Below are 11,153 nucleotides of genomic sequence, written 5' to 3'. Positions count from 1 at the left end.
CCAGCCGAGAGAAAGAAATCCTAGCAAGAGGGAAAACTAGCAGCAGTATAGTATGTTTTTTAAGCTTTTTTTTAGAGAGAAATGTTTTTTTCAGTATAGTATGTTTTTTTGAGAGAAATATTTTTTAAGCAGTAGCAGCAGTATAGTATGTTTGTTTGTTTTTTAGTAAAAGCAAAGTATGTAAAGAATCAAATTTAGTACTCGTAATGGAAGGCCCAGCCCATGAACAACAGCAGGGCCTAGACATACCTCCCATTCCTGTTCCCTCCCTCCCCCGCCGCCGCCGCCGCTCTACTCCAGGTTCGCCGACGCCGCCGCTGATCTGCTCAAGGTTCGCCGCCGCCGCTGCCGCCGCTGCTCTGCTCCAGTTTCGCCGACGCCGCCGCTGATCCGCTCAAGGTTCGCCGCCGCCGCCGCCTGTAGATCTGTGTCAACTTGCTTCGATTTGCTGTAACTCTTGTCCTTATTCTACTACTTCTTACCCTCCCAGGAGATCGTTGGAGAGTCGATCGGGGATGAGCGGAGGCATGCGGCAGATCCTGAACTTGGGGCTGTATGACGGGCGCAAACGCGCGTATTCGCTGCGGCGCCTGAACCTCTCCAAGATGAAATTTTTTCACCCGACGGCAGAAGAGGCGGCCGCGCATGGCAAGGTGCTGCCCACACTGGCCCTCGACAAGGCCCGTGCCACCAACAGGAAAAGGATCTGCAACACTAAACTGGCGACGGCGGAGGCGGCGGCGCCCAAGATGGATATGCCAAAATCCGACCTGGTCATGGGGCCACCGCAAATCTCCCCCTGCCTGCAGTCCCGTCGCTTCGTCCATTTCTTCCCCACCGCCTCGGAGAGCAAGGTCATCTTGGGCGACCGCGGGAACCGCATGTTACGCTTCAACATCGCCAATAGCTCCAGCTACATCGATACCCTTCCATGCCTCCACGGGGTCAAGGAGTTGCCGATGACCATCGCCGTCCCTCCGACGGACTTACACCTCCCTGACGGGGATGACACCGGTGACCTCTACATCATCGATGGCCTCCTCCATCCGGACAAGGCAGAGGTGCGGCCGCAGTTCGAGGCCCTGGTGTGGAGGGGGTTCCCCAAGTCCGCCGTATCTAGCAGGTTCTGGCACTGCGACATCCTCCCTCTGCCGCCGTGGATCAGCCACCACAAGCACGGCATGGTCTTCGGTCACGCCCTCGTCGACAACAGCATCTGCTTCTCCATCTGTGGAGCCGAGGGTGCCGGCACCTACTGCTTCCACATCGCGACTCGTGAGTGGAGCAAAGCTGGCGACTGGCTCATGCCCTTCAATGGCAAGGCGGATTATGTCCCCGAGCTTGGACTCTGGTTTGGCATCACACAAGACAACCGCCCTTGCGCTGCCGACCTCTCAGGCCTCGTCAGAGGGGAGGAGCTGTCGCCAGACAAGATGCGGATCTGGGAGCGTGATGACCTGCCAGAGGAGTGGCAGCCAAAGAGCTTGCACAATTCCTGTGCTGTCAGCCTTGGTTCTGGCAGATTCATCATCGTGGACTTCTTGGATGTCATGAAATTCGACAAGGAATGGAACGAGATGAGTCCCGTCAAGGAATTTGCCCTCTTCACCGGTATGGAGCTAGCCTTCAGCAACGGCAAAGGCAAGAATGGCAGAAATGGTGCCAGCAAAGACAATGGCCACCACAGTAGTGGCACCGATTGCTCCGGCAATGAGAGTTGCAACTGCAGTGTCTCTGGCAACGAGAATGGCGGCAAAGGCAAAGGGGTGATGCGCGGCCTCCGTGTGATCAAGCACAAATCCCGTCGCTACATGTTTAAGAAGCAACTGAGGATCGAGGCAGTGCTCTGAATGATTCAGCAAGTCATTTTGAACTGCAGCTAGTGTATGCATGCTTGCATTCTGGCACTTAATTTGCTATCAGTGTGGTGTTGCTGCTCCCTGTTTACAGCAAGTAGTATTGACCTAGTGTTATGTCAGCTTAAATAATCGATCTTGTTATATGATGAAACATGCTATAAATTGTACCTCCCTGGTGTTATTCTGGATCATTCCATCTAGTATTCAGATTTGCTGCTGACCAAATTATTGTTTGATGTTTATTTTGAACTGTTGTGCTAGTTGAAGAACCAATCTTATAGGTAGAAACAAAAATAAGTAGATCATATAGTATATAGTAATACTGGTTCAGTTTCCAGAGTTGATTTCAAGTAACTACAGTTTGGTAATGAACAAAAATACTAGCAGTTTGGTCAAGTACAAGCTCTTCATATTCAAGTCACCGACAATGTTGTAACTAAGTTAAAACTGAGCACTTGCAATTGAAAATAAAAAAATCATTCTCTTCACTTCAGGTAGGAGTATGAGAGTGGTAATGGAATGCAGCTTCAAGTTTTTATTTCTTTTGGCCTGCTTTTCACCTGGGCGCTGGGTGTAATGGCTATAAAACCACCATTTCCTTCCGTTTTGGACTATCATGGTGTGATTGGGTTGTAACCCTAGCTTCTAGTGCCCTTTGGCAATATAAACCTAGCAAATCAAGCCAAACTTGCTCTGAATCTCTGAAATTCTAGTGTTAAATTCAGTTAGCGATAGTTAGTTCCGGGCAAATGATGTCTTAGAGCCAGTAAATCCTTGGAGGCAGCATGGATCTGGAGTGTCAATGAGGTTGGGTTCTCTCATAAAATCCTTTGTCAAGCTTGGATTCCGGAGGTGTGGTTCCTTGTCAAGCTTTGGATTTATCGGGTGGATTCAGCCTGGTTATTACCGGAGAACATCTCTTCGGTTGTAAAATCCCAGCTCCTGATATTGGAAACATGTTGCACCAGTCTGTAGATTTTTGTTGTTGAGAAAAACCAGTCTGTAGATGAACGGGTGCGACTATGTCTTGCCTTCAGTGAGTCCTGGCATTGGACTCGCTGAGCCGGCCCACAAGCGCGGAAGGCCACTACCTCCTTTTCCTGCCTTTTTTTTACGTTTTCTGTTTTACGTTTTCTGTTTTACTTTTTATTTTTTACTCTTGTTTATACTTTAAAATATTCTGAGTATGTATATAACAAAAAACACTCTTCAAAAAACATTTTAAAAAAATGTTGAACATGTATTTGAAAAATGTTGAACAAATATTTGAAGAAAATGTTGAACAAGTATTTGAAAAAATGTTGATCATGCATTTGAAAAATATTGAACAAGTATTTGAAAAAATGTTGATCATGTATATAAAAGTGTAGAATGAAAAACATAAAAAAATGAAAATGTTGAACAAGTATTAAAAAAATGTTGATCATGTATATAAAAATGTTAACAAGTATTTGAAAAAAAATCTTGATCATGTATATAAAAATGTTAAACAAGTATTTGAAAAAATCTTGGTCATGTATATAAAAAGCGTAGAATGAAAAACATAAATAAATGAAAATGTTGAAAAAGTATTTTAAAAAATATTGATCATGTATATAAAAATGTATAATAAAAAATAAACAAACAAAAAAAATAAACAAATTGGAGAATGAAAAAATTGGAGAAGAAAAAAGAGAAAACAAAGAAAAACCGTAGAAGACCGGCTCCAATCGCCTCTAATAGGTCGTGATCCTACTACTAACCAGTAACTCCTCGCGGGAGGATTGGTTAGTCGCACCGGTCATAACCTTGGAATCCCTAGGTGCCCTCCTTTTATTCTTGATTTTTTGACCTCCGCGTGCTAAGATGGGCCGGCCCGACACTGTTTCCTTGACGTGAGACTTCCCTAAAGAATCACTTAATGCGATAAATAGTCGTTGCACAGCTTAACTGCCCTATCCAGCCTCATAGCATCTCTAGCAGGTGCGCTATCCCGCCACCGGCCCATATATTTGCGACGTATCCGATCGTTTTCGAGCCACAACAGGTCCGTCATATTTGCAGCGGCCCGCAAACCGGCCATCAGAACTCAGGAGAGGAAGAAGTGAAAGGATCAATATGGTCGACTAGATGGAGCGGTGAATAGGAGACTACAAATTTACCAACTTTAGGGATTTGCGGATAAAGTAGGTTCTCTAGATATGCAACTAGATGAACACAACCTATATGGCAAGCAAGCTCAAAGCAATGTAAGCTCGACAACAAACTAATTAGCAAACACACAGGCATACATAGAAAAGTAAAGTGTGGGAAAGGATTAACTAAAGTGTGGGAAATGATTAACTAATTAGCAAACGCATAGGCATACATAGAAAAGTAAAGTGTGGGAAAGGATTAACTAATTAGCAAACGCATAGGCATACATAGAAACGTAAAGTGTGGGACGAAGGAAATATGCTGTAGAGGCAATAATAAAGTTGTTATTTTATATTTCCTTATTCATGATAAAGGTTTATTATACATGCTAGAATTTTATTGGTCAGAAACCTAAATACATGTGTGAATACATAAACAAACACTGTCTCCCTAGTGAGCCTCTACCTTACTAGCTCGTTGATCAAAGATGGTTATGGTTTCCTAACCATGAACATGTGTTGTCATTTGATAATGGGATCACATCATTAGGAGAATGATGTAATGGGCAAGATCCACCCGTTAGCTTAGCATAATGATCGTTCGGTTTTATTGCTATTGCTTTCTTCATGTCAAATACATATTCCTTCGACTATGAGATTATGCAACTCCCGGATACTGGAGGAATGCCTTGTGTGCTATAAAACGTCACCACGTAACTGGGTGATTATAAAGATGCTCTACACGTATCTCCGAAGGTGTTTGTTGAGTTGGCATAGATCAATATTAGGATTTGTCACTCCGAGTATCGGAGAGGTATCTCTGGGCCCTCTCGGTAATACACATCATAAGCTTGCAAGCAAACGACTAAGGAGTTAGTCACGAGGTGATGTATTACAGAACGAGTAAAGAGACCTTCCGGTAATGAGATTGAACAAGGTATGAAGATACCGACGATCGAATCTCGGACAAGTAACATACCTATGGACAAAGGGAACTACGTATATTTTCATAACGGTTCGACCGATAAAGATCTTCATAGAATATGTAGGAACACATATGAGCATCCAAGTTCTGCTATTGGTTATTGACCGGAGAGGTGTCTCAGTCATGTCTACATAGTTCTGGAACCCGTAGGGTCCGCACGCTTAACGTTCGATGACAATATAATATTATATGAGTTATGTGATTTGGTGTCCGAATGTTGTTCGGAGTCCCGGATGAGATCACGGACATGGCGAGGAGTCTCTAAATGGTTGAGAGGTAAAGATTGATATATAGGACGATGGTATTCGGACACCGGGAGTGTTCCGGAGGGTACCGGAAACATATCGGGTCACTGGAAGGGGTTCCAGGCACCCCGGCAAAAGATATGGGCCTTATGGGCCAAGAGGGGAAACGCACCAGCCTCAAGGGGCCGGTGCGCCCTCCATATGGGCCGGCCAAGGTGGAGAAGGAAAGGGGAAGGAGGAAAGGAAAGAAAGGGAATATGATTCCCCCTTCCTTGCCCCTTCCCCCTCTTTCCTTCCCCCTCCGATATATGTGGCAGGGGGGCGCGCGGCTTGGGAGGATCCCAAGTAGGATTCAGTCCTACTTGGGGCGCCTCCTGGCCTCTCCCCTCTCCCTCCCACCTATATATATATGTGGGGGAGGGGGCGCCCCTAGCACAGACCAGACAATTTCCTAGCCGTGTGTGGCGCCCCCCTCCACCGTTTACACATCCGGTCATATTTTCGTAGTGCTTAGGCAAAGCCTTGTGGAGATCACTTCACCATCACCGTCACCACGCCGTCGTGCTGACGGAACTCATCTACTACCTCGACGTCTTGCTGGATCAAGAAGGTGAGGGACGTCACCGAGCTGAACGTGTGCAGAACTTGGAGGTGTCGTACGTTCGGTACTTGATCGGTCAGAGCTAGAAGAAGTTCGACTACATCAACCGCATTGTTAAACGCTTCCGCTTACGGTCTATGAGGGTACGTAGACACACTCTTCCCCTCGTTTCTATGCATCTCCATGGATAGATCATTGCGTGTGCGTAGATTTATTTTCCATGCAACGATTCCCATGAGTGGCATCATGAGACAGGTTTATGCGTAGATGATATGCACGAGTAGAACACAAAGAAGTTGTGGGCGGTGATGTTCATACTGCTTACCACCAACGTCTTATTTTGATTCGGCGGCATTGTGGCGGCCTGGACCAACCTTACATGTCCACGTACATGAGACCAGTTCCACCGACAGGCATGCAACTAGTTTTGCATAAAGGTGGCTGGCGGGTGTCTGCTTCTCCCACTTTAGTTGAATCGAATTTGACTACGGCCGGTCCTTGAAGAAGGTTAAAACAACAAACTTGATAATTCACCGTTGTGGTTTTTGCTGTAGGGTAAGAACGGTACTTGCTAGAAGCCCGTAGCAGTCACGTAAAACTTGCAACAACAAAGTAGAGGACGTCTAACTTGTTTTTGTAGGGAATGTTGTGATGTGATATGGTCAAGACATGATGTGATATACGTTATTGTATGAGATGATCATGTTTTGTAAGTTATCGGCAACCGGCAGGAGCCTTATGGTTGTCTCTTTATTGTATGAAATGCAAACGCCATGTAATTGCTTTACTTTATCGCTATGAGTTAGCAATAGTTGTAGAAGCAATAGTTGGCGAGATGACCACGGCGCAACGATGGAGATCAAGGTGTCGAGCCGGTGACAATGGAGATCATGACGATGCTTTGGAGATGGAGATCAAAAGCACGAGATGATGATGGCCATATCATGTCACATATTTTTGATTGCATGTGATTTTTATCTTTTATGCATCTTATTTTGCTTAGTACGGCGGTAGCATTAAAAGATGATCCCTTCACTTAATTCAATGTAAAAGTGTTCTCCTTGAGTATGCATCGTTGCTATAGTTCGTCATGTTGAGACACCACGTGATGATCGGGTGTGATAGACTCTACGTTCACATACAACGGGTGCAAGACAGTTTTGCACATAAGGAATACTTGGGTTAAACTTGACGAGCCTAGCATATACAGACATGTCCTCGAAACACTGGAGATCAAAAGATCAAACGTGAATCATATAATAGATATGATCAACATAGAGATGTTCACCATGATGACTACCCCATCTCACGTGATGATCAGACATGGGTTAGTTGATTTGGATCACATATCACTTAGATGACTTGAGGGGTATCTATTTAAGTGGGAGTTCTTAAGTAATTTGATTAATTGAACTTAATTTATCATGAACTTAGTCCTGATAGTATTTGCATATCTATGTTGTAGATCAATGGCCCGTGATACCGTTCCCCTGAATTTTAATGCGTTCCTAGAGAAAGCTAAGTTGAAAGATGATGGTAGCAACTACATGGACTGGGTCTGTAACCCAAGGATTATCCTCATTGCTGCACAGAAGAATTATGTCCTTGATGCACTGCTAGGTGACAAGCCCCCTGATGACCCACAAGTATATGGGATCAATTATAGCCTTCTCAATAAGTAATAGTGTCGAATCCAACGAGGAGCAGAAGGAAATGACAAGTGGTTTTCAGCAAGGTAATGTCTGCAAGTGCTGAAATTGTAAGTGACAGAGTAGTTTGATAGCAAGATAATTTGTAACGAGCAAGTAATGATAATAGTAAAAAAAGTCCAGCAAGGTATCCCAATCCAAACATAGGCTTCCAATATATCAATCTTTATGTCTCGACCATTTCGAGACTCCCCGTCATGTCTGTGATCACATCCGGGACTTCGAACAACCTTTGGTACATCAAAATGCATAAACTCATAATATAACTGTCATCGTAACCTTAAGCGTGCGGACCCTACGGGTTCGAGAACAATGCAGACATGACCGAGACACGTCTCCGGTCAATAACCAATAGCGGGACCTGGATGCCCATATTGGCTCCTACATATTCTACGAAGATCTTTATTGGTCAGACCGCATAACAACATACGTTGTTCCCTTTGTCATCGGTATGTTACTTGCCCGAGATTCGATCGTCGGTATTCCAATACCTAGTTCAATCTCGTTACCGGCAAGTCTCTTTACTCGTTCTGTAATACATCATCCCGCGACTAACTCATTTAGTTGCAATGCTTGCAAGGCTTAAGTGATGTGCATTACCGAGAGGGCCCAGAGATACCTCTCCGATAATCGGAGTGACAAAACCTAATCTCGAAATACGCCAACCCAACATGTACCTTTGGAGACACCTGTAGTACTCCTTTATAATCACCCAGTTATGTTGTGACGTTTGGTAGTAACCAAAGTGTTCCTCCGGTAAACGGGAGTTGCATAATCTCATAGTTATAGGAACATGTATAAGTCATGAAGAAAGCAATAGCAACATACTAAACGATCGGGTGCTAAGCTAATGGAATGGGTCATGTCAATCAGATCATTCTCTCAATGATGTGATCCCGTTAATCAAATAACAACTCATTGTTCATGGTTAGGAAACATAACCATCTTTGATTAACGAGCTAGTCAAGTAGAGGCATACTAGTGACACTTTGTTTGTCTATGTATTCACACATGTATTATGTTTCCGATTAATACAATTCTAGCATGAATAATAAACATTTATCATGATTATAAGGAAATAAATAATAAATTTATTATTGCCTCTAGGGCATATTTCCTTCAGTCTCCCACTTGCACTAGAGTCAATAATCTAGATTACACAGTAATGATGCTAACACCCATGGAGCCTTGGTGCTGATCATGTTTTGCTCGTGGAAGAGGCTTAGTCAATGGGTCTGCAACATTCAGATCCGTATGTATCTTGCAAATCTCTATGTCTCCCACCTGGACTAGATCCCGGATGGAATTGAAGCGTCTCTTGATGTGCTTGGTTCTCTTGTGAAATCTGGATTCCTTTGCCAAGGCAATTGCACCAGTATTGTCACAAAAGATTTTCATTGGACCCGATGCACTAGGTATGACACCTAGATCGGATATGAACTCCTTCATCCAGACTCCTTCATTTTCTACTTCCGAAGCAGCTATGTACTCCGCTTCACATGTAGATCCCACTACAACGCTTTGTTTAGAACTGCACCAACTGACAGCTCCACCGTTCAATGTAAACACGTGTCCGGTTTGCGATTTAGAATCGTCCGAATCAGTGTCAAAGCTTGCATCAACGTAACCTTTTACGACGAGCTCTTTGTCACCTCCATATACGAGAAGCATATCCTTAGTCCTTTTCAGGTATTTCAAGATGTTCTTGACCGCTGTCCAGTGATCCACTCCTGGATTACTTTGGTACCTCCCTGCTAGACTTATAGCAAGGCACACATCAGGTCTGGTACACAGCATTGCATACATGATAGATCCTATCGCTGATGCATAGGGAACATCTTTCATATTCTCTCTATCTTCTGCAGTGGTCGGGCATTGAGTCTTACTCAATTTCACACCTTGTAACACAGGCAAGAATCCTTTCTTTGCTTGATCCATTTTGAACTTCTTCAAAATTTTGTCAAGGTATGTTGTTTGTGAAAGTCCAATTAAGCGTTTTGATCTATCTCTATAGATCTTAATGCCTAATATGTAAGCAGCTTCACCGAGGTATTTCATTGAAAAACTCTTATTCAAGTATCCCTTTATGCTATCCAGAAATTCTATATCATTTCCAATTAATAATATGCCATCCACATATAATATCAGAAATGCTACAGAGCTCCCACTCACTTTCTTGTAAATATAGGCTTCTCCAAAAGTCTGTATAAAACCAAATGCTTTGATCACACTATCAAAACGTTTATTCCAACTCCGAGAGGCTTGCACCAGTCCATAAATGGATCGCTGGAGCTTGCACACTTTGTTAGCTCCCTTTGGATCGACAAAACCTTCTGGTTGCATCATATACAACTCTTCTTCCAGAAATCCATTCAGGAATGCAGTTTTGACATCCATCTGCCAAATTTCATAATCATAAAATGCGGCAATTGCTAACATGATTCGGACAGACTTAAGCATCGCTACGGGTGAGAAGGTCTCATCGTAGTCAATCCCTTGAACTTGCCGAAAACCTTTTGCGACAAGTCGAGCTTTGTAGAGAGTAATATTACCGTCAGCGTCAGTCTTCTTCTTGAAGATCCATTTATTCTCAATTGCTTGCCGATCATCGGGCAAGTCAACCAAAGTCCATACTTTGTTCTCATACATGGACCCCATCTCAGATTTCATGGCTTCAAGCCACTTTGCGGAATCTGGGCTCACCTTTGCTTCTTCATAGTTCGTAGGTTCATCATGATCTAGCATCATGACTTCTAGAACGGGATTACCGTACCACTCTGGCATGGATCTTACTCTGGTTGATCTACGAGGTTCAGTAGTATCTTGTTCTGAAGTTTCATGATCATTATCATTAACTTCCTCACTAACTGGTGTAGGTGTCACAAAAACAGTTTTCTGTGATGTACTACTTTCCAATAAGGGAGCAGGTACAGTTACCTCGTCAAGTTCTACTTTCCTCCCACTCACTTCTTTCGAGAGAGACTCCTTCTCCAGAAAGTTTCCGAATTTAGCAACAAAAGTCTTGCCTTCGGATCTGTGATAGAAGGTGTATCCAATAGTTTCCTTTGGATATCCTATGAAGACACATTTCTCCGATTTGGGTTCGAGCTTATCAGGTTGAAGCTTTTTCACATAAGCATCGCAGCCCCAAACTTTCAGAAACGACAACTTTGGTTTCTTGCCAAACCACAGTTCATAAGGCGTCGTCTCAACGGATTTTGATGGTGCCCTATTTAACGTGAATGCGGCCGTCTCTAGAGCGTATCCCCAAAACGATAGCGTTAAATCAGTAAGAGACATCATAGATCGCACCATATCTAGTAAAGTACGATTACAACGTTCGGACACACCATTACGCTGTGGTGTTCCGGGTGGCATGAGTTGCGAAACTATTCCACAATTTTTCAATGTACACCAAACTCGTAACTCAAATATTCTCCTCCATGATCTGATCATAGAAACTTTATTTTCTTGTTACGATGATTTTCAACTTCACTCTGAAATTCTTTGAACTTTTCAAATGTTTCAGACTTATGTTTCATTAAGTAGATATACCCATATCTGCTCAAATCATCTGTGAAGGTGAGAAAATAACGATATCCGCCACGAGCCTCAATATTCATCGGACCACATACATCTG

At 43.6% G+C, this 11,153-nt stretch overlaps 1 protein-coding gene across 1 annotated transcript; it reads left to right on the top strand.

Annotated features, from left to right (window-relative positions):
- The first annotated feature begins 244 nt into the window (after positions 1–244).
- On the top strand, positions 245–2,066 carry LOC119357181. Its single transcript, XM_037624167.1, has 2 exons — positions 245–399; positions 491–2,066. Exon 2 carries the CDS (start codon positions 516–518, stop codon positions 1,848–1,850), a length of 1,335 nt encoding a protein of 444 aa, XP_037480064.1. The 5' UTR covers positions 245–399; positions 491–515; the 3' UTR covers positions 1,851–2,066.
- The last annotated feature ends 9,087 nt before the right edge of the window (positions 2,067–11,153 follow it).

Source organism: Triticum dicoccoides, chromosome 2A (genome assembly GCF_002162155.2).
Source record: "Triticum dicoccoides isolate Atlit2015 ecotype Zavitan chromosome 2A, WEW_v2.0, whole genome shotgun sequence".
Classification (NCBI taxonomy): domain Eukaryota; kingdom Viridiplantae; phylum Streptophyta; class Magnoliopsida; order Poales; family Poaceae; genus Triticum; species Triticum dicoccoides.
The sequence above is the reverse complement of the archived record's forward strand: the minus strand, read 5'-3'. Positions and strand labels throughout refer to the sequence as shown.